Source organism: Sturnira hondurensis, unplaced genomic scaffold (assembly GCF_014824575.4).
Source record: "Sturnira hondurensis isolate 20B ecotype Veracruz unplaced genomic scaffold, ASM1482457v3 Scaffold0009178, whole genome shotgun sequence".
Lineage (NCBI taxonomy): Eukaryota > Metazoa > Chordata > Mammalia > Chiroptera > Phyllostomidae > Sturnira > Sturnira hondurensis.
In genome coordinates, this window is record NW_028081809.1 from 2,895,914 (window position 1) to 2,920,763 (window position 24,850).

A 24,850-nucleotide genomic window follows, 5' to 3' on the forward strand; every position below is an offset into this window, starting at 1 on the left:
AGTAGGAGATAAATTTGGAGATGTGGGAAGGGACCAAATTATGAAGAACTTTGCATGCTAGGCAGGTTTAGACTTTACTTAATTCTCCTGAATTAGTTTGGGCTGGGACCTATTTTAAAATAAGAAGATGAAGAGTAAATATTAATTCGTTGCTTCTTTTATGTTTTATTTTATGGGTCTACTCTCTGTACTAGCAAAATAAGGATCACTGAGTAGCTTTTCGGAATAAAAATTTGCATTTCAACAAGGTTCCCAAGTGGCTTGTATATTCACTAAAAATTGAATCTTATTGCTATAGTGAGGAGTCATTTGAATCCGTTATTCTAAGTCAAATGTTTATAAGTAGGAACATATTTTTCAACTGAAGCTGTGTAAGAAAGGGTAGTCAAGATTTCATCCTACCCCATAAAGGCCATCATTCATTATTAGAAATGCTCTGTGGGATCTAATGCTTAAGTTCCAAGTGAGTCAATAACTGCTGGAATGAAGAATAGAAAAGTAGACTTGTGTCTTGTTCAGGGCAAGATAAAAAGGAAGATGGATCTGTCACATTGCTAAGTGCTGGATTAGACAGGGTGTGACACAAGGTCAGGGACTGGGGAACCCTGATCCTACGGTTTCTGGAGCACTAGATTTTGGAGAATAACAGTTGTGTTGCCAGGAGAGATCTAGGATACTTTGGCATATTCTCTTCCTTAGCATGAGGGCAGCCTTGATTCAGGGAAAGAACACTTAGTTCCCTAAATTACACGATTTGTAAGATACATTGTCAAGTACAAAAACAATGTGGTGTGATGTGTACAGTATGTTTAAGTGAAATATCTTGTTTTGCAGATGTACAGATAATATGTGGGAAAAGTCCTAGAAATGGAATTACTTGTATGGAAGCTCTGTGTATTTGTAATGTTGCTAGATTTTATATAATTGTTCTCCATAAATACTGTGTCAATTCACACTGCCACCAGTGATATATAAGAATGCTAAGTTATATATCCAACTATTTATCTTTGCCAATGTGACAGTTTAAAAGTGCTATCCAGTGTTGTTTGAATTTGTATTCCTCTAAATGGTGAGATTGAATATCTTTAAATCTATTTAAAAGCTGTGTATGTAAAATAACCATATTCATTGCCAGTTTTTCTACTAGGGTGTTTCTTTTCCTTTTTCATTTATGGGAATTATACATTAAAGAGGTCAGCCCTTTGTGATATGGATAGCAGGCCTTTATATTAATATACAAAAGCAACAATAATCAGGTAGCTAGTGGTTACTGTATTGGAAAATATGGGCCTAGAGGTAGACTGCTTAATTTACTGTTGATACAGTATTTCCTTAGAATAGTAAGTACCAGGGGATAGGATGGGGTATGTCTTTTTTGAAAAGCAGTGTGTTCAGTGTTGTAGTTTTATATTTGGGAAACACAGAAAAAGTAAAATTTTAAGAAAGTAAAACTTGCTGAATTCCTCTTTGCTAGTGTGACAAGGTTAAAAACAATTGAAAATGTATCTAAAAATGTTGTCAATTTTCATTTTTTTAGAAGGAGAGAAAGAAACGTCATTTTGTTGTTTCAGTTATTTATTCATTCATTGGTTGTGTCTTGTATGTGCCCTGACTGGGAACCAAAACCCACAGATTTGGCTTGTAGGGATTGAGCTCCCTGGCCAGGGCATAGTTTTCAAATTTATTGATTGTGAGAAATCACAAAGCTGTTTTAAACTGAATGCCTTGGTATTATTCCCATTCTTTCCATTAGGTTACCACCAAAGAACATGATTTTGGTCTAGGGGCTCCATTTTCTGAAGCTGAAAAATACCAGAATACTCTTCAGCTAGAACAAGAAGTGAGAAATCAAGATAAATTCATCTCTACACTGAAATTACAGGTTACATTTAATTTACATATGTATTTCCCTGAATTAATTTGGGCTGGGGCATATTTTAAAATGAAAAGATGGAGAATAAATATTAATTAAGTACATATTTTATGGATTTGTATGGGTCTAAAATCGTTTCATTTTCATCTTAACTATTTTAATACACATAGATTAAGAATCAGTGAGTGCAAACTGTGTGCTAGATGTTGTATTAGATCCTCTCAAGTACATAATCTTACTTCATCCCAATCTTGTGAAATAGTGATATTACTTCTTTTTTATAGACATGGAAGCTGAAGTTCCCAGAGGTTAAAGAATTATGATACTGGACGAGCAAGTGACAAAGCTAGGATTTCTCTGAAATCCCAAGTTAGCTAGGATTTGAACCCAATTCTCTGAACGTCAAGTTCAGTACTGTTTCTCTTCTCCTTGTGCCTGATATGTGATATAGCTGATTAATAAAGGCCATTAAAAGAAACTGCCTTTCTAGTAAGAGGGAATAGATTTACTTTTCTCTATTCCTCCTACTAAGTACAGCTAAAACCTTTGAACATTATGTACAAAGCAAACATAGAACACTTCAAGGTGAAACACTGGCTAGGGACCTCAACACACAATGAATGACATGTTAGTGAGTTCCTGGATTTTCTTTTTGTTTCATATATTGCAGACAGTGTGGGGAAAACTGGCACTCAGAAACAACAATGGGTACAGACAAAAAGAGATCTCAGGCCATCTCTCTAACCAAAGGACTAGGAAAGGGACACCCTAGCAAGGCGGACTACTTTTGGATGACAGCTACCTGCTCTGAGCAACACAGTGGAAAAAACTATAGCCCATTCCTGCCAGCAAAGGCTAACTGAAGAGCCTAAACTTCTTCCCTAACCAGGCTGTAACAAGGAGCCCCAGCGGCACCTCATATCACCCTCCCCACACCTGTCACATTAAGTTCCCATTTCCAACAAGGTGGTGTCAAAGAGGAAGGTTGAGTTGGAAACCAGGACTTCTGTGCCCACAAAGTAGTAAGGGAAGTTCCCAACTCCATAGTGTCAGTGGGAAACCATATGGGAAGCTTGCACATCTAGCCCCACCTGCTAGTAAGAGGTGCCCCTCTTCCTCATTTCTGGAGTGGTGTCAGAGGAGACATAATGCAGAGTTAGGGCTTTTGCCATGACCCAGCATTAACAAGCATTAACAAGTCCACCCACCCACAGTGGCAGTAGAGGACACATGCGAGTAGTAATGAGGCACCTCTGTTCTTCCTAGCTATTGTGGTATCAGCAGAGGCTTAGTGAGGAGCCTGAACTTCCATCCTGCCTAGCAGTAACAAGGAGCCTCACCCCTTTTTCAGGTGTCCATGGAAACCTCAGGTAGAAATTGGACTTCATCCCACTTAGTAGGAACAAGGGAATGTCCCTCTTTTCTAGCTGGAGCAGTCATAGGAAGCCTACTAAAGCACCATAGCCGGAGTCCTAGAATACTAGGTTACAGTTTTAAAAAAGTATCACTCCTCATTCCAAGAATCACGAAGATCTCAATTTCAATGAGAAAAGACAATCAAGCTATCAGCCATCTTATAAATACTTCAGCAAGCAATTTTGGGCCTACCTGAGACACACACAACATAGAAAATCTCAGCAAAGAAATAAAAGATACAAAGAAGAACCAAGTAGAAATTTTGGAAGCAACCAAGTTCTTCAATAAGTGAATGGGTAAATTGAATGGAGCATCAATACAATGGAATTATAAAAAGAAATGAGTTATTAAGACCTCAAAAGATATGAAGGAACCTTGAAAGCATATTGCTAGGTGAAAAAAAAGCCAATCTGAAGATGTTATTTATGCTATGATTCCAACTAGATGATCTTCTGGAAAAGACAAAACATAGAGACCTAAGAAAAATCACTGGTTGCCAGGATGTGGAGGGAGGGGGAGATGTGGAGTGGAGCACATGTGATTTTTAGGGCAGTGAAGCTATTCCATATGATACAATAATGATGGATACATGTCATGATACAGTTGTCAAACCATATAATCTACAACCCAAAAAATGAACCGTAAACTATGGACTTTAGTTAATAGTGTTTTATCAATATTGTTGTAACTGCACTATTACAAGATGTAAATAAGAGGGAAAACTCTGTGTGTGTGTGTGTGTGTGTGTGTTTGGGGGTAGAAGAAACAGTATATAGGAAATCTTTATAATCCCTGATCAATTTTTCTACCTATCTAAAACTGCCCTAAAAAAGTAATGACTATTAAAAATGCATAGGATCCCTGGCCAGGTGGCCCAGTTGGTTGGAGCATTTCCTATACAACAAAGTCTGTGGGTTTGATCTCTTGTTGGGGTACATGCCTAGGCTGCATGTTCAATCCCTGATTGGGGTGCATGCGGGAGGCAGCTGATTGATGTTTCTCTCTTACATCGATGTCTGTCTTTCTCTTTCCCAATCCCTCCCTTTTTCTCTAAAATCAATGGAGCATTCATTTCCTTAGGCAAAGATTAAAAAATGCATAGGAGAAAATGTTTCCAAATCATATATCTAATAAAGGATTAATATCCAGAATACATAGAGAACTACTACAATTCAACAACAATAAAAAACAATTCAAAACTGGGCAGAGGACTTGAATAGATATTTCTCCAAAGAAGATATACACATGCCAATAAACATGTGAACAGATGCTCAACATCACTAATCACTAAAGATACGCAAGTTAAAACCACTTCACACCCATTAGGATAGCTGTTGTCAAAAGAAAGAAAGTATTTGCACATGAGTGTTCATAGCAGCATTACACAATAGCAAAAAAGTAGAAACAACCTACATGTCCATCAACAGATGAGTGAATAAAATGTGTTGTGTACATACAAAGGAATAGTATTCAGCTTTTAAAAAGAATAAAATTCTGATACAGGGCTGTAACATGGATGGGCCTTCAAAACATGCTAAGGGAAATAAGGCAGGTACAGAAGGACAAATTTTTTATGATTGTACTTAACATGAGGTACCTAGAAAAGGAAAATTCATAGAGAGGTTTTTTTAATGGGTACAGAATTTTCTATTTTGGGATGATGAAAATGTTCTGGAAGTAGATATGGAATGATCGCACAACATTGTGAATATCCTTAATGCCACTGAATTGTACACATAAAAATGGCCATAATTGCAAATTTTGTGGTATGTGTGTTTCATTACAACAAAAAATACAGTAACTGAAATTAAAAACTCAGTGTTCTGAAGCAACAAAATATATAGAAGAGAGGAATGAATCAGTGAACCTGAGAATAGAAAAATAGAAATTACATGAACAACAGAGAGAAAATAGATTGAAAAAAAATGAACAGAGGTTCAGAACAAGTGGAACCATAACAAGAGATAAAACATTTGGATCATTGTGGTCCCAGCATGATAGGTAGGAAAGGGTGAAGCTGAAAAGGTATTTGAAGGCATAATGGCTAAACATTCCCCAAATTTGGCAAGAGACATAAGACATTAAAGAAGGTAAGTGAATGCCTACCTGGAGTCTCTCAAAGATATCCTCGGCCAAGACACTTTAAACTCGTGAATACTAAAGACACAAAAAAATTCCTGAAGAAACCAGAGACATAGTTCATGATGTAGAGGAGAACACCAATTCAGGTGACATCAGATCTGAAAACATGGGGTCAGAAAGAAATGGCAAAACATTTTTCAAGTGCTGGAAGAAAAATGCCACCCCAGTATTCTGTATCCACAAAAGTATCCTTTAAAAAGGAAGGGAAAAATCAAGACATTCCCAGATGAAGAAAGCTAATAGAATTTGTTCCCAGAAAAGCTACTCTAAAAGAATAGCAAAAGGAATCTCTCTAGGAAGAAAGTGTTAAGAGGAGTCTTGGAGGACTAGGAAGGAAAAACAACATTTAGAGCAAAAATATGGGTAAATGCAATAGATTTTTTTCTAGTTATCTAAATTATGTTTGTCAAATGTAGTTCTCCACGCATGTAGGGGAAACATTTAAGACATTAATTGAGGAGAGTAAAGGGAGCATTTAAACTGGTAAAATGTAAGCTATAACAAGTTGTGAATATATAAGGTAATATCTAAAAAGCCATACAAAGAGATATACTCAACAACACTGAGATAAGTCAAAATGGAATTCTAAAAAATGTTCAAGAAATCCACAGGAAGGCAGAAAAAACAAAACACAAATGTGAACAAAAAGTCACCTTGAATCATAAAAGTAATTACATTAAATACATATAGTCTAAATATATCCATTTAAAAGATGGAAGCTTGCAGAGTGGATTGAAAAAACATCACCTAGCTTTATGCTATCTATAAGAAATTTCCTTTCAGTATAGTGATATAGCTAGGTTGAAAGGTTGTAAGGTACACAGATCTGAAATGAAGTAACTGTCCCTGTTTGTAGATGACATGTTCTTCTATTTAGGAAATCTCATAAAATCTACAGTACAAAAACTAGAACTAATAAATGACTTCAGCAATGTCAGAATACAAGACAAACATTAGTTATATTTCTGTATATTAGTAATCAACAGTTACTCAAATAGAAAGTGGAAATGTTACATATAAATGTAATGATATAAGTATGAGTTCATATTCTGAAAACACAAAATTCTAATGAAATCAAAGATTTAAACCAGTGGAAAGACATGATCATGGATTGGAAGCTTCAATATAGTAAAAATGTCAATTCTGTCCAAATCAATATATGGATTTAATATGATGCCCATCAAAATCCCAGAAAAAGCAATTTGAAAAAGAATGAAGTACAGTCATTCTTCTTGATTCCAAAAAATGATTATGGTATTGCAAGGGGTATAGGCACATACATCAATAATAGAGAATAGAGATTCCATAAATAGCCTACACAAGCACAGCCAAATTATTTTTGACAGGTGTAAATGCAGTTTGATTAAGACAGTTTTCAACAACTGCTGGAGCAATTGGATATCTTTTAGGGGAAGAAAATGAGCCTAGTTCTAAACCAATGCCTTAAACAAAAATTAACTCCAAATGGGTCATAGAATTAAGTATAAAATGTAAAACCAAGTAGAAGATAGCAGGAAAAAATATTCAGGACTGTGGGCTTGCTGAAAAATTCTTAGAAATGACAACAAAAGCATGAGTTATAAAAATGATTACTTTTGACTTCATAATATTTAAGTCTTTTGCTCTATGAAAGACCCTGTTAATAGAATGAAAATAACAAGCTACAAACCATATTCTGCCAAAGGAATCGTACCTGGAACACATAAAAAACTCATCAAGCCTGAATAGTAAAAAGCAAATAATAGAATATGAGCAAGAGACATGAAGAGGTATTTTACAGAAGGATATATGATTGAGAAACATAAAAAGATGTTTAGCCATTCTGAACATCAGGGAAATGCAAATTAAGATCACAAGATAATGCAAACCTATAAAAATAGCTAAAATTAAAAATAGTGACAATACCAAATGCTGGCAAAGATGAGGAGAAACTGAATCATTCATACATTCCTGGTGGGACTGAGAAATGGTACAGCCACTCTGGAAAAATATTTTAGTTCTTACAAAGTTAAATGTACATTTACCATACAAGAACTTATGTCCACTCAAGAACCTGTATACAATTGTTCATAGCCCCTGTATTTGTTATAGCCAAAAACTAGAAGCAACTAGTTTCCCTTAATTGGTAAATGATTAAACAAACTGATAATCCATACCATGGAATGAATATTACACAGCAATAAGAAGGAATGAACTATTTATCGATCCAAGTTGTTAACTTGGTTAGATCTGAAGAGCACTGGGCTGAGGGAAAAAGCCAATAGCCAGAGATCACATACTGTGATCTGTATCATATGGTTTAATTTATATAATGTTCTCAAAATGACACAATTAGAGAGATTAGTGGTTGCTAAGAGTTAAGGGTGGTCTATAGTTAGGCTGACCATGCTCTTTTCCCCAATGGGAGCCCAGCGTACAATGGCTGCAAACAGCAGCATCCTCCTCAGTGGTGTATGTAGCCTGTTGCTTGTATGGGTTGCCCTGAAGGACTTTGGAGACAGCCCATTCCAGTGAACATTCATGTCTGAACTCATGCTGTTCCCAATCTATATGGGTGCTTTTGGAAAGCCCCAGGGCCCAGTGGCCAGGGTCCATATTGGCCAAATCACTGTGTCCATCCACACCAAGTTGCAGAACAAAGAACGTGTGAATGAGTCCCCACACAGGGCCAAGTTCAAGTTACCTGGCTGCCAGAAGATCCACATCTCCAAGAAGTGGGGCTTTACTAAGTTTAATGTAGATGAATATGAAGATATGGTGGCTGAAAAACAGCTCATCCCAAATGACTGGGATCACATATATCCATAATCATGGCCCCCTGGACAAATAGTGGGCTCTCTCTCTACTCGAGAATGTTAGCACTGCCCCCTCTTTACTGACACCCACCAATAAATTCAATGTTCTGCCCCCTAAAGAAGTTACTGATTTGGAGGGGGAGGGTGTGACTATAAAGGGGTAACAGGAGGGCAATCTTTGTGGTGATGGAATAGTTCTGTGTTTTATTGAGGCGGCAGTTATAATTTACATGTGATAAAATGGTATAGAACAATACACAAACATTATACTTAAGTTAGATCTCTGGGTTTGATACTGTACTACAATTAAAGTGTAACTACTATTGGAGGAAACTGAGTTAAGGGCACATGAGACCTCTCTATTTGCAACTTCCTGTGACTCAAGTTATTTCAAAATAAGTTTTTTAAAAAATTTATTAGAAAAGCTACTTTTTGGGTACATATTATCTGCCAGAAATTTTACTTGAACTTTAATATCTCTTTATATACAACCCTGCAAATTGTAGATATTCTCTCCATTTAACAGATGAGACTCAAGAGGCTTCCATTTATTTTTTCTGAAGTCAAGATGCACCTCTTAGGATCAAGAAAATATGGTAAATTGCCTGAGGTTAAATAACCGGTAAAGGACTGCAGCAGGATTTAAACCTGCCTGCCTTAGTCCAAAGCCCACATCCCCTTCTACTACTCTAAAGTGCCTCTTCCAAAGTATTTGTGTCATGGAAATGTGTGAAAGTAGAACTTGATGTCAGAGGTGAGGGGAGTGTTCATGCATATATTTATAATTTATTTGCTTTATCTGATGATAATATGTTAAGTACTAGATATATAATGATACAAAAATGAGAGTCATGCTGAATAAGAAATTAGAAACATCCCTTTAAAGTTGCTTATAATTTAGCAGAGGTGACAGGGAAGTGAAAAATGATTATAATACACCTTATAAAATACTAAGATAAAACGAAGAGGTTTTATGGAAGCACAGAGAGGAGGAGCCTTTAATTTCTCCTAGTACAGTGGAAGATTAGCAAACAGTGTATTCTAGTTGCTCAGAAATGTGGCACTGTAGAAGTTATGAACAAAGATAAAGTAATATATAGAATAGATAGATTGAAGTTTGTCTATTTGTTTACCCCACATCCTGTAGTTTAAAAAATACTAGTAATGAAAATAGCTTAGATAATAAGAATAGGGGGAAATAAACTTGGTGAAAGCATTGGATGAGAATAGCAAACAGACAGAAAGTCATTCCACAGACCTCTGTAGTAGTTGCTAGAAATGGTCTGCAGATTGGCTTTAAAATTCCTAGAAGCAAAGGGAAAAAGGAAATTTTACTTAAATAATTCACAGTCCATAGCGTAGGAACAAACTGGCTATCCAAAAGAACTACATTCCTGAAATATCCCAGAGAACTAAGTGTTCCCTGAGGATTGTTATAAAAAAGGGTTCAGTGACATAGTATATAAGATTTTCAATAACTTCCCTAATACAGGTTTTAAAATGAATTTAGTGAGATTGTCTTCTGCAGAGTATGTCTGACACTTAGGTATGTACTGGATATGGTGGATAGTTAGGCTGGATAGGTCAGTAGGGCTGAGATCACAAGTGGCCTTCTTTTATCTCATTATCAGTGTGTTGAAGCACCACAGGTTACAGGAGTTCCCTCACATTTTTGTTTTTGAAGACTTTTTATCTGTATATGGGAGAAGGCCGAAGGAGAAGCGAGTAGGAGGTATTGCTAAAAATTCAGGCCAGTGTGATAAACGACTCAGTTAAGGAAATATGTGTATTTGCAAACCCCCATCCCCCACACTCTTTTAAAAATATTTTATTTATTTTTAGACAGAAGGGAGGGAGGGAGAAAGGGAGAGAAACATCAAGGTGTGGTTGCTTCTCATGTGCCCTCTACTGGGGACCTGGCCCACAACCCAGGCATGTGCCCTGACTGGGAATTGAACCAGCTACCCTTTGGTTCGCAGCCAGTGCTCAACCCACTGAGCTACAACAGCCAGGGCTTTAAAAAAATTCTTCAGACTTTTTCTGGTTTCCTGGGTTTGATAATTAAAAATACCAAAGGGAGAGGTGGATTAAAATAATGGCTTTTATGTTGCTTCTGGGCATGTACTGAGTGTAATAAATGTTATTATAGTATAGTTAAACGTAGTTTATAACCCTTAGGATTTTATTATATAGTGACAAGTTATAGATAAAATTTATGTTTTTAAAGAAAATTTTGTTGATTTTGATGAACTGAGAAGAACTATATAGTTACTTGAAAAGGGCAACATCAGGGCAAGAATAATGTTAGAACCAAGTATAAAATTGGATGAGGGATTTAGCAATTTAAGATGCTCTTTAAATATCAAGACTTTTTTCTTTTGTCTTTGTACATCTTCCAGAAGGCACTAAAACACTACCTTGAATATAGTAGGAGCTCAATAAATGTTAAATACACAATGAGAGACAAATACTATGGAAAAGGATCTTTGTGCCACTACTTTATTTCATAGATATTTCTTTTATGGCATTTAACATATTATACTTACATTTTCTCAAGTAAGCAATAAATTCTCTGATTGCAGGTACCTAACCTAGTTTTGTATCTTTGGAATTTAACATAGTTCCTGGCATATAATCATCATTCAGTGGGTCTAATATATATATATATATATATTTCCCTTTAAAGTCATTTGGATGCCTTTGTGGGAGAAAAGCCCTTTTCTTCATCCCGTGATGGTTTGCTAGTGGGCTGGGAAGGAAAGCTGTGGTCCTCCACCTTAGTCAGCAAGTACTTGATTGATTTGGTATTTAGCTTAGTCAAGTAAGTTATTGATATGTTCAACAGGACTTTTCTAAAGTGTTAATGTGTTTCGATAACAATAAATAGAAATTTCATTATAAAGAATGCCTAATTGATACTCATTATTAAAATTCAATAATTTTAGGACTGGTTTCTTTTTTGTAGATATAAATATTTAACAATTTTTCTAATAGTTTGCTTAAAAATCAATAGTAATTTTTTTATTAAACTGTAAATTGTCTTAAAAGATATAGCTATAAACCTTTAAATTTTCATTTGCTGTATTTTTCAGATAGGGAAAATATTCACATGGCACAAAATTCATAAAGTAAAAAAGATATGTCATTGAGTCTCCTTGCCAGGGAGGCAAACCTGCATTTCTGATACCTCACCTAGTTGTACTCCTCAAATGGAAGCTAAGGAAATATTTTAATTTGATTATTTTCTTTCCAATTATAACAGATTGAAGATCTGAAACAGACCAATCATTGCTTGGAAGAATATGTTAGGAAACTCTTGGATAGTAAAGAGGTGGTAAGCAGTCAGATAGACGATTTAATCAGCCACAATGAGCATCTTTGTAAAGAATTGATTAAAATTGACCAATTAACAGAGCAACTAGAAAAAGAGAAAAACTTTGTGGTGGATACTGCTGACAAGGAACTCGAAGAAGCAAAGGTATTAGATTTACTGCTGATAAAATTATTTTTAAAATTTATGTATAATATATGACATTATATTAGTTTCAGGCATACAACATAGTGATATATATATATATATCCACACACATATGCATAGATATAGATATCTATACCTCTCTCTATGTATTTTTCAGTGACCAAATAATTTTAATTAACATCTGAGTACTGATCAAGATTTTAGTTCTACTTTAAAAATCATGTAATTATTAAATGTCATGGAAAAAGTGACATCCTCATTTATATCATTTGAAATTTTTTTAGATTTGACATATTTAATTGTCTGTTCTATAGATAAATTTATATTACAGTTTACATTTTATTCTTTAAAAATTTTTTGCAAAGAAAAGGTTTTTTTTATTTGATAGCTATAAGGACTATTCATGTCTTAAATTTATTCTTATGCCTATTTCGGTTAATTTTGTTTTTTTATTAATTTATCCAACTAATACTTGTAAAGGTTTTATTTGTGTTTTAGAGAGAGGGAAAGGAAGGGAGAAAGAGGGAGAGAAACATCAATTTGTATGTGTGGGTGAGAGAAACACCAATGGGTTGTCTCTCACACACACCCAACTGGGGGCCTGGCCTGCAACCCAAGCATGTGCCCTGACCAGGAATCGAACCTGCAGACTTTCAGTTCACAGAGCAGTCCTCAATCCACTGAACCATGCCAGGGCACTAAGAAAAACTTTTAAGTAAGGTATAGTAATGGTAAAAACTTCAAGCAATAAGAATGTTCTGTATACAGAGCATTTCTCTTCCTAATTCTTTTCAATAATAATTGATTATGCTATTACAAATTTGAATAGACTTTATTTTTTAGAGCAGTTTTAAATTCATAGCAAAACTAAGCAGAACTTACAGAGATTTCCCATATACTCGCTGCCCCCAAATGTACATAGCCTCCCTTATTATCAACATCCTCCACCAGAGTACATTTGTTACGATTGATGGACCTATGTTGAAACATCATTATTACCCAGGGTCCATAGTTTACATTAAGGTTCACTCTTGATATCCATTCTTTGGGTTTGGACAAAGGTAAAATGACATTTATTCACCATTATACTATCAAACAGAGTAGTTTCACTGGCTTGAAAATCCTCTGTACTTTGCCTTGTTTTGATTTTGAGATAAGTTCTTGTCTCAAGAACTACAAGAATATTTTCTACAGTTTTTTAAAATTCTTTTTTAAATCATTTTAAATTAATGTTTGAATGTAGTTGTCTCCATTTTCCCAGTACTCTGCAGTTTTCTTTTAATAATTTTAAATATTTTTAAAAGTTTTAATTCTCTGGAATTTCTTTTTGTTTTAGTATGAGGTAGGGTCAGCTAGTCCTTTCTTTAGTTACTTATTTGAAGTGCCATTTTAGCAGCTGCTGAATTCACATATATGTGTGGATAAAAATTCTGGACTCTTTGGTTTCATTGATTTATTTACTGTTTTCTCTGCCACTACCACATTATTTTAACTACTGTAGCTCTTTGACATTTTGAAAACATTTTATTTCTTAAGTTTTAGTACTCTCCTATGAATTTTTAAAAAAAACATACTCTTTTTAAAGATTTTTTATTTTATTTTTATTTTTAGAGAAGGAGGAGGGAGAGAGAAAGAGATGGAGAGAAACATCAATGTGTGGTTGCCTCTCCAAGCACCCCTTGCTAGGGACCTGGCCTGCAACCCAGGCATGTGCCCTGACTGGGAATCGAACTGGTGACCCTTTGGCTCATTGACCACCACTGCATCCACCGAGCCACACCAACCAGGGCTGAAATTTAGAAACTGAGAATTTCAACACTATTTTAAAATTATGACAGTTACATTTTTCATTGCTGCCTGGTGGTTTATAAGCAAGATGCAGAGTGGATTTGAAAGCCGAAAACAAGCCTATTGAATTTTTAGTATATGTGCTGCTGAAGTGAGCACAAGCCTATTGAATTTTCAAATATGGTGTGAATATGTTTATTCGACTTGATTTTACTGGCACCAAATTAGTAAACTGTGTCTGTAATAAGGTAGTTTCCCAAAGCCAGTTGTTGTTGCATGTTATTTCTTAAACATCCTTTTAATGTACTTTAAAGTTGTCCAGGAGGTTCCTAAGCCTCTCCTCATTTGAATCCTTGTTTCTTCATTCTGTTCTGCTTGAATGTCTATTTCTTCCTTTTGTTCCAATTGTTGATTTGAGTCCCAGTTTCCTTCCTTGCACTGTTGGTTCCCTGTATATTTTTCTTTATTTCACTTTTGCATAGCTTTCAATTCTTCCTCTATTTTGCAACCATACTCCATCATTTCTGTGAGCATCCTGATTACCAGTGTTTTGAACTCTGCATTTGATAGGTTGTCTATCTCCTCGTTGCATAGTTGTTTTTCAGGATTTTGATCTGTTCTTTCATTTGGGCTATCTTTCTTTGTCTTGGTGCACCTGTTATGTTGTAAGGGGCAGGAGCTTAGGCATTCACCAGGGCAGAGCAAGCCACTTTTTGCATTGTGGCACTGCATGTCGGTGAGGGGTCAGAGAGGGAACTATGCCCCTGTCTTGGGTCTTGCCCCACTTTCAGTCACTTCCCTCACTTCCCACACGTGTGTTGTGCCCTTTAAGGTGCTGATTCCTGGGTAGGTGGTCTTGTGTACACTCTAGGATCCTGTGGGCCCCTGCAACAGACTGTCCCGTGAGACTGGGAGTTTCTCCCACCACTGCAGCCCCTACAGGTTTTTACAGACAGGGTTTTGAGTTTTTATTTTCCTGGGACCCTAGGTTACATGGTCTGTCTCACTCCCCAGTTGTTTCTCCCAGCTTGTTCGCACCCAAATATGTGATATCCCAGTATGCCAGCCTTGCCTACCCCTGTCCACTAGCTGACACCATGCTGTATGTCCCCTCTACCCCAGCTTCCTGTCTCTGCTCCTCCTGCCAGTTTGGATGAATGCTTCTTTAACTCCATGGTTGTCAGACTTCCGTACAATTTGATTTTCTGGCAGTTCTGGTTGGTTTTTGTTTTTAAATTAGTTGTTACCCTTCTTTTTGCTTGTGTGAGGAAGCAAAGTGTGTGAACCTATGCCTCCATCTTGGCGGGAAGCTCTCTCCCATATTTTTTACATGGTTGACTCCCTCCCTCCTTTAAGTATGTGCTCAAAGGGCTCCTTTAAATGAGGACTTCCCCAATCATCCTATTCAAGATTCTAAACTGTCCTTCATAAACATCCCCAGTCTCCTTAACTCTGCCCTTTTTTTCTGTTGTGCTATATAATTTATTTGTTAGGTTTATTTTTTTTATTGTCAACCCAGCTGGAGTATAAGGTTCCCAAAGCCAGGGGTCTTGGTGTATTTTGTTCACTTTTTTGATATGTCAAGTGCCTAGAACAGATGTAAATGCTCTTGGAATCAAACTGGCGACCCTTTGGTTTGCAGGCCAGCACTCTATCCACTGAGCCACACCAGCCATAGTGCATTATGTTTTTTATATGTGAAGTAATGCATATCTATTATTAAAAATTTCATTCTATATCAAATGACATCTATTGTAATCATACCTTGCTATAACTAGATATAATCCATCTTCCTCAGTTTGTATATTAGTTTTCATCCATCTGTATCTAAGATATGTATATGTGTGTAAATTTATTTTTTGCAAGAATGCATCATATGAAATAAAATTATGCTAATTTAGCATGGACATCTTAACACATAATTCAATGTGTATCAATTTTAAGTATTTACATAATAGTATAAATTAAAGCATTGGAAATTGTTCACTCAAATAACTATACATAAGCTTATCCAAACTGTACATACCGTAACATCCCTTAATATTTCACAAAAATAATGACTGCCTGAGAAATCTTAGAAAAGTACTTTGGTCAAAAGAACAAATGAGGTGCAATAATTCCATAATATATTTAAAATATTGTACATTTAAAACTATACTTCAAATTAGTACATTTTGGTGTATAATAGTGAAGGAGAGGTTTATGAATTGAGAAATAAATTTATGAAACTAATTTTCCTGCTTTTAGCCAAGAGCTTTACAGCTTTGCATAAAAACAGTCACTGCCCTCTAGGAACATATGATTTAGTTATATTCTAAGTATATAACTAGTGCTAACTATATTATAAGTCTTGGTGTGTTTGACATTATAAATCTGATACAAAAAATTTTTGTGGGCTGGATTGAACTAAACTATTAAAAGAATTCAGAGGAAAAGACAGTTACTTTCAACTATGATGATTTAGGAAAACTTTAAAAATCCTAGTCATTCTTTTATTTCTTCCCTATTATCATCTTCAGGATTACAGTTAGTATTGACATTTTTTTAGTGTGTGTGGAGTAATTTGGTAAAATATAATCAATATAATGAAAACATTAGATAATTTAAAGCAGGGGTGTCCAAACTTTTGGCATCTCTGTGCCACACTGGAAGAAGAAGAGTTGTCTTGGGCCACACACTAGATACATTGCAATACATAATCACAAAAGATCTCATAATGTTTTAAGTAAATTTTGATTTTGTGTTGGGCTGCATTCACAGTCATCCTGGACTGCATGTGGCCTGAGGGCCACAGGTTGGACACCCTTGATTTAAAGGAACTGTTACATTTCATCCTAGGATCTTTTACTATTAAAGGTAAGCAAACATAAAGAGGTAGAGTATCATTTCTTTTGTAAAAGATTCACTGTCTGCATATTTTTATTTTTAAGTGGCTTACTTTTGATGCTCTCTTTCCAGTTAAATCAGTTTAAACATTTAAAATCCAAATTAAATTTTTCTGGCTTGATTTTCAGATTGAACTCATTTGCCAGCAAAATAATATAATAGTATTGGAAGATACAATAAAAAGACTTAGATCTGTAAGTACATGTTTCTTAAATATATGTTAAGCAATAATTTTTATTCTGTTAGTATATTAAAACTCCAAAAATTGTACATATGTTTTGACTCTCATGAACATTGTGAACAATAAAAAATACTTGTGTTCTAAAATCAGACCTCTCTGTTTTGTGCACAAGGATACTCCCATATGCAAGAGCAATGGTATTCTTGCTCCATTTCGTCATTACTCCTTTCTCTCCTAGCTGTGGAAGAACTTTTAGTTGGTTTTATTAATGCCCTTAGTTGTTCATTGATTTAAAGTAATAACTGTGAGTAATTTAATTCTCAAAATATAAGATATACTTGTCTACACATTAACTTTTATTCTTCTTAGTAACAAATATCTGTATGTCAATTTTTGTTGTTTAATTCTAAGTAATATGGTTTCTTTATCTAACAATGTAAAATGAAGACAGCTCTAGTTAGACATTTTAATCTTATTATTTGAAATATTTGAAACATCTTGTCTGTAAGTATGTTATTTCTTCTCAGTATAACATTGGTAAGTTAAATGTTTTAAAATAAATGTTTCTAAATTAATGTGAATGGGAATGCACTTGAAAGTTCATATGATGAATATCCAGCATTCATTTAATTTATTCATTCTTTGAGAAATTACTAAACAAAACTTATGCTATACAAATTACTGTAAGAAAATTAAATTAATTTTGATTTGTAACTAGATCTGTGGACATTTTTGGCTTCTGAAATTTCTTTACTATTCTTTCTTCAAAATTATTGAGTAAATTTAGAGATAATTTTAGTTAAATAAAAATAAAGAACATTCAGAAATGCTAGAAAGTAAATATATCTAACTGCTTTTTAAAAGTATGATTTTTAAAAGTTGTTTTTAAAACACCACATTTATTATATTTAAGGATCCTGTTTATGTTCAACTTCATATAGAAAATGATGCTATAGTTTAACTTGAAATAATGGCCTAATTTTTTCCTCCCTGGCAAGATTATTTTAGATACTGAAAAAGCACAAAATAAATCTCCTTCCAGACTTGATTCCTTTGTCAAGACTTTAGAAGCAGACAGAGATTACTACAAGAGTGAAGCTCAAAATTTGAGAAAGATGATCAGAAGTAGATCTAAAAGTCCCAGACGCCCATCTCCATCTTCCCGGGTAGGTTTTGGATAGTTATAAATTATTGGAGTTTGTTGCTCAAACACTGACTTTTATTCTTTGATTTACCTGGAAATAATTCAAACTGATTGGCATGAATTGGTATATCAAAGAGATTGGGAGACAGAGGTCTGTCTGATAGACACTAGATCATTGAAATTGGTTCTTTATCCCCAGCATTAGTCATGGTTGGAGGTTAGTCGGAAATATATGGAGCAATTTGGGATGAAGCTTTTTAAAAGAGAGGTGCTTTTGGCCTGGGATAGGTATCTCATGTGGTTAGAGCATCATCCCAATATGTCAAGGTTGCAGGTTTGATCTCTGATCAGGGCACATACAAGAATCAACCAATGGATGCATTAATAACTGGAACAACAAATTCTCTCTCTCTCCCCCCATCTGTCCCCACACCATTTCCTCTCTCTAACTACAATCAATAAATTTTAAAAAAATTATGAGAGGTGATTTTTTAAACTTTTTTCATCATTTTCTTTATATAGTCATCTACTGCCATCAATAGCCCTTTTTTTGTTCATACTACAAGTCAAAAAATTCAAATTTCTTATATAATAATTTTAGGTTACAAACTGTGATGTAGAGCTCTTGAAGACAACAAGAGACCGTGAAGAACTTAAATGCATGCTGGAAAAATATGAGCGTCATTTGGCAGAAATTCAGGGTAATGTCAAGGTTCTTACATCTGAGAGAGACAAGACCTTTCTTCTTTATGAACAGGTAAACTTGTTTATAAGAAAACAAAATATTTAAGCAGTAACAGTTAATTTTAGAGATATATTATTCTTTAGGTATGCTTAAATCTGCAAATCAAATTAATTTTAATACCATTTGGGAATACCTTTGTTCTTAAGGTATTTTTAATGAAGTGTAATATATTAATACAGTGTAGATGTATATACACATGTGTTGTCCCCATTCCCATAAGAGGCCATATACATGCATAGAAATAGTATGAGTTTTGTAATAAGAAATGGGGAAAATGGCCCTGGCTGGTGTGGCTCAGTGGATTGAACGCAGGACTGCGAACCAGAGTATCACGGTTCGATTCCCAGTCAGGGCACATGCCTGGGTTGCAGGCCAGTTCCCAGCAGGGGACGCATGAGAGGCAACCATACATTGATATTTCTCTCCCTCTCTCCTTCCCTTCCCCTCTAAAAATAAATAAATAAAATCTTAAAAAAAAGAAATGGAGGAAAATGTTAAATGGAAGGATGTGGTGAGTTCAAGGTAAACATTTGAGTTTGGGGATTAAAAAATGCTAACATATCATTTTGATGTACTATCAATCACTAAGAAACTGCCATATAATTTGTTTGATTTCAGAGAGTAAAATCAATTTGTAGTTTATCTCTATTTTTAGCTTAAAATTAAAGCTCTTATTACCCAAGTAGTTTCTTTACTCACCAAACATTAGACCCCATATATTAACATAATTTATTTTAAAAATATCAAATTTTATTAAGAATTACAGCAACTTTGTGCAGGGTTATGGGGCTGCTACTGTAAGCTAAAAAATAAGATGCAGACACTTTTTTTTTGTTAAGTTTTAAAATTCACCTTAGTGAATTTTATTTTAGTTTGAAGTCAAGCTTAATCATCTGTTTTTTAATAACTAAAGTGACTGGGTACCATAATTACATGGCCTATTTGCTTCATTTATATATGAGAAGGCAGGTCTGATAAGGTTAACCAATTTGCCCAAGTTCAGCAGGTTTCAGAGTCTTGAGTTTCTGACTCCTATTTGCACCTCCTCTTTGTTATTTAATTAAGCTTGTTGAAGATGAATTGGCCCTTGTGTAAATGGATCAGTCTGGACATATATCTTAATATATAAGACAAATGCCCAGTGTATGCTATATCATAGCATGGAATCCTTCTTGTTAAATCAGAATACTGTTTTCTTCACACTCTAACCTCAGTGTTGTTAATTTCTTCTCCTTCTTATAATGTGATTTTATTTTACTTAAAATTTTAAATATTACATTAGCTATTTAATGGATGATACATGATACTCTCTTCCATAATTAGCTTTCTTAGTTGTAATTTGAACAGTCTAAATAGCAACTGCCACTTGTAAGTGTATGGGGTGATTAGTTTGCTTTGATTAGAGTCCACTGGTGTCTGTGTCTGTGCCATGAAACCTGAGTCAATGTACATGTGCATGATTTAGGACCACAACTACTAAGGGGCAGGGAAGTCCTATATGCATTAGTGTTAGATATGAGATTATTTTGCTGAAACCTCCGCCTTGTAAATCCTGCACTTGCATATAGTATAAGTTAGTGATTTTCAAATTTTTACCATATGCCTTTTCTTTGGACAATTTTTTATTGAGATTTGAAGTATAGAATAGTTCATGAGAAGCTACTGTGGTTCACCTCACTTCCTCATCAAGCTGTGGAGTACCATGGAACAAAGTTTAAAAACATTTGGAGACATTCTTTTCTGTTTGCCATCAAGTTGGGGAGATAAAGTATAATGTCTTATATTCATTTTTTGTTACTTTACAATAAGCTGTCTAGAAGATATTATATAAGTAAATAAATGGGTATTTTTATTTATAGTGATCTAGAAAATCTTGGCTAAACAGTGTAGAGTTTGAGTCCTGAGGGATGGGTGAATGGAGTGTGTTGTGACCATTCAAGGCCTAACAGGTTCATGGAATTTGGGCAGATGGAAGAATATTCATGGAGCTGTTGGGGTATCAGACATGCCTTTATTCATGGTGGGCTAGCCACACACTCTGCAAGCTGTATATCTCAAAGCATGTCTCTGCATGGCACATGTTGTGGCCCTTGATCCTTAGCATGGCATTCAGCAGGGAGCCCCCCCTAGCCCCTCTTAAACACTGGAACAAACAAAGCCAGCAAAAAAACCCCAGAAAATTATATAACATAGCCTGATTCTGTGTATGTGAGCCCACTTCATGTAATGGGAAGAGTTTATTTGACCCAGTCTCAAGGCTGTGAGAACACTACTTATCAGGCCCCTTCAAGGCTATGGGAACACTGCTTCCCTTAGTCACCCAGACACCTGGGTGAGGAAGGCAGATTGCCTCCACTTACCCTACATGGGGTTTCTGTTACCTTTAAAGTGATAAGAAGAAACATTCCAGAGTAAAGGAGTGATATGAGGCCAATAGTAAAAGCAGGAAAATCAGCAGATAAGCAGATCAATTGAAGACAGGAATCAGGTTTAGGCCAAGGTGGAGGTGTAGGTAGAAACACTTTGCTTCCTTGCACAACCAAAAAAAGGTTAACAACCAATTTGGAAAAAATAAACAACCAGAACTTCCAGAAAATCAAACTGCATTGAACTCTCACAACCAAGGAGTTAAAGGAACATTTATCCAGACGGGTAAGAGGGGCGGAGATGGGCAGTCAGGGCAGAGAGGACGCATGGCAAGGCACTGAACCATGTGGGTAAGGCAGGGGCTGGTGACTAGGAAACTAAAGACTCAAAATCTCTAGTGGTAAAATCCTGTGGAGATTGTGAAGGTAGAAGAAACTCCCAATTTCACAGGACAGTTTGTTGGAGAGACCCACTTGGGAATCAGAACCTAAAAGGGCACAATACACTTGTGGGAAGTGAGGGAACTCGCAGAAAAGTGGGTCTAGAGCTGAGTGAGAAAGCAAGGAGCATTGTTCTCTCTCTGACTCCTCCCACACAGTGTCACAATGCAGCAAAGAGGGTTGCCCCATGCTGGCGAATACCCAAGGCTCTGCCCCTTACAACACAACAGGTGTACCAAGACAAAGAAAGATGGCCCAAATGAAAGAACAGAATAAAAATCCTGAAAAACAGCTTAGCAACAAGGAGATGGAAAACCAAGCTGACTCAGAGTTCAAAACACTGATAATCAGGTTGCTCAAAGAACAAATTGATCTCGGTCACAAAATAAAGGAAGAAATGAAAGCTATACAAAGTGAAATAAAAGAAAATATACAGAGAACCAACAGTGAAGGAAAGGAAACCAAGACTTGAATCAGTGATTTGAAACAAAAGGAAGAAATAAACATCCAACCAGAACAGAATGAAGAAACAAGAATTCAAAAAAATGAGAAGAAGCCTAGGAACTTCTGGGACAACTTTAAGCACTCTAACATATGAGTCATAGGGGTGCCAGAAGGAGAAGAGGAAGAGCAAAAAAATAAAAGAAAAACATATTTGAACAAACAATGAAGGAGAACTTTCCCAATCTGGCAAAGGAAATAGACCTCCAGAAAGTCCAGGAAGCCTTTCAGAGAGTTAAAAAAAAATTGTACTGAAGGAGGAACACACTAAGGCATATCATAGTTAAATTACCCAAGTTTAAAGATAAGGAGAGAATCTTAAAAACAGCAAGAGGAAAGGAGAGAGTTAATTAGAAAGGAGTTTCCATAAGACTATCAGCTGATTTCTCAAAAGAAGCCTTACAGGCAAGAAGGGGCTGGAAAGAAGTATTTGAAGTTATAAAAGGCAAGGACCTACATCTAAGATTACTCTATCTAGCAAAACTATCATTTTGAATGGAAAGGCAGATAAAGTGCTTCCTAGATAAGGTAAAGTTAAAGGAGTTCATCATTACCAAGCCCATATTATATGAAATGTTAGAGGGGCTTATCTCAGGAAAAGAAAATCAAAACTATGAACAGTAAAATGGCAACAAACTCACAACTATCAACATCTGAACCTAAAATACAAAAACAAAAAATAAGCAAAAAAAAAACTAGAATAGGAACAGAATCACAGAAATGGAGATCACATGGAGGATCATCAGTGGGCAGGCAGAGGGGGTTAGTGGTGAAAGGGAAGGTACGGAGAATAAGAAGCATAGTTGTTAGGCACAAAATAGATAGGGGGAGGTTAAGAATAGGGTAGGAAATAGAGAAGCCAAAGAACTTAAATGTACAACCCATGGACATGAACTAAGTGGAGCAGAGGGGAATGCTGGAGAGTGGGGTAAACAGGGTGGAGCAGTGATAAAGGGTAGGAAGATAATGGGACAACTGAATAGCAATAGCTATGCATAATCAATAAAATGTAGTTGAAAAAGACTAGAATCCAAGGTATGTGTCAGTGGAGAAAGGGCAAGCTAGGGCTTGAGAGGTAGAAGGGATTAGAGCAGGAGTCTGCAAACTTTTTCTGTGAAGGCTCAGATAATAAATATTCTGGGCTCTTCAGGTAATATGATTTCTGTCACAGCTATTCAACTCATTTTTTGTGATGTGAAAGCATCCACAGACAATATACTTACTCATTTAGGTAAGTTTGCTGTGTCACAATATAACTATTTATGGATGCTGAAATTTGCATTTCATATTATTGTACCTGTTATGAAATATTTTTGTCTTTTGTTATTCCCCAAAAGATTTTTATATTTATTTATTTTTAAGTATTTTTATTGGTTATGCTATTACAGTTTTCCCAATTTCCCCTCCCTTATTTCCCCCCCACCCTGCCCCCCAACCCTCCAGCATTCCCCCCACCTTAGTTCATGTCCATGGATTGTACGTGTAATTTCTTTGAGCCCTCTGTTTCCTATACCGTTTTTTTAATCTCTCCCTGTCTATTTTATGTCTACTAATTATGCTTCTTCTTCCCTGTACCTTTCCTCCCCCACTCCTCTCTTCCCCCTTCCCACCGAACTCCCTCTGTGTGATGTTCATTTTTCTGATTCTGGTCCTGTTCTGGTTGTTTGCCTAGTTTTTGTTTTTGTTGTTTTTTTTCCTTTTAGGTTCATTTGTTAATTGTGAGTTTGTTGTCATTTTATCGTTCATATTTTTATCTTGTTTTTCTTAGATAATTCCCTTTAACGTTTCATTGGTGATGATGAACTCCTGTAACTTGACTTTATCTGGGAAGCACTTTATCTGCCCTTCCATTCTAAATGATAGCTTTGCTGGATAGAGTCATCTTGGATGTAGGCCCTTATTCATGACTTCAAATACTTCTTTCCAGCCCCTTGTTGCCTGCAAGGGTTCTTTTGAGAAATCAGCTGATAGTCTTATGGGAACTCCTTTGTAGGTAACTGTCTCCTTTCCTATTGCTGCTTTTAAGATTTTCTCTTTGTCTTCAATTGTGGGTAACTTAATGATGATGTGCCTTGGTGTCTTCCTCTTTGGGTCCAACTTCTTTGGGACTCTCTGGGCTTCTTGGACTTCCTGGAAGTCTATTTCCTTTGCCAGATTGGGGAAGTTCTCCTTCATTATTTGTTCAAATAAGTTTTCAATTTCTTGCTGCTGTTCTTCTCCTTCTCACAACCCTATAATTCAGATATTGGAACGTTTCAGGTTGTCCCAGAGAATCTCCAGCCTCTCTTCATTTTTTTGGATTCTTGTTTCTTTGTTCTGATCCAGTTGGATGTTTATTTCTTCCGTTTTCTAAATCATTGCTTTGAATCCTGGTTTCCTTTATGTCACTGTTGGTTCCCTGAATATTTTGCTTTATTTCATTTTGGGTATCTTTCATTTGTTCTTTTATTTTTTGGCCAAACTCAATCATTACTATGAGCATTTTGATTACCAGGGCTTTAAATTCTCCTTCAGATAGATTGGCAATCTCCTGATCACTTAGTTCTGAGATTTTGCTGTGTTCTTTCATTTGGGCCATATTCTTTATCTTGGCACACCTAAGTTATAGGGGTTGGAGCCTTAGGTATTCACCGGGGCAGGGAAACCCTCTTTGCTATGCTGCCTGTGGGGGAGGGACTAGAGAGGGAACAATATAGCTTTAGCTTTCCAACAGACTCTTGTCAGACTGGAAGTATCTCTCACCTCAGCAACCCTAGCCTTAGCCAACAGTCAGCTCTGAGTCTCAGTTTTCCCCTTAAGTCATTCCTTCTGTCCCAGCTCTGCTCAGCTCCGCAGTAAGCCCTACCCCTCAGCTGCCTCCCTGTGGTTTTTCTTTTTCTTATTTTTTTTACTTAATTATTGTTCAAGTACAGTTTTCTGTCTTATGTTCCCAACCCTGCCCACCCCCCCCCAGTGCTCCCCACCTCCCTCCCATTTCCACTCCCCACCTTAGTTATTGTTCATGTGTCCTTTATACTTTTTCCTGTGAATCCTTCCTCTTTTCCCCTGTGATTCTCTCACCTCTGGTCCCTGTCAACTTGTTCTGTATTTTAGT

At 35.9% G+C, this 24,850-nt stretch overlaps 1 protein-coding gene and 1 non-coding gene across 4 annotated transcripts in view; both read left to right on the forward strand.

Moving 5' to 3' along the window:
• Nucleotides 1–24,850, forward strand: part of TSGA10 (testis specific 10) — a 173,685-nt gene that overhangs the window by 5,572 nt on the left and 143,263 nt on the right. For 2 of the 3 annotated variants that reach the window (XM_037056798.1, XM_037056797.1), the window contains exons 2-6: nt 1,754–1,882; nt 11,489–11,704; nt 16,507–16,572; nt 17,558–17,725; nt 18,305–18,460. In XM_037056798.1, coding sequence (XP_036912693.1) covers nt 1,754–1,882; nt 11,489–11,704; nt 16,507–16,572; nt 17,558–17,725; nt 18,305–18,460 — 735 coding nt within the window. Of the gene's footprint in view, nt 1–1,753; nt 1,883–11,488; nt 11,705–16,506; nt 16,573–17,557; nt 17,726–18,304; nt 18,461–24,850 lie in introns of those variants that run through there. The other variant, XM_037056799.1, reaches the window with a different exon arrangement.
• LOC118994218 (small nucleolar RNA SNORA70) lies at nt 7,800–7,934 on the forward strand. Its single transcript, XR_005068005.1, has one exon. It is a non-coding gene; the product is annotated as a small nucleolar RNA SNORA70 (small nucleolar RNA).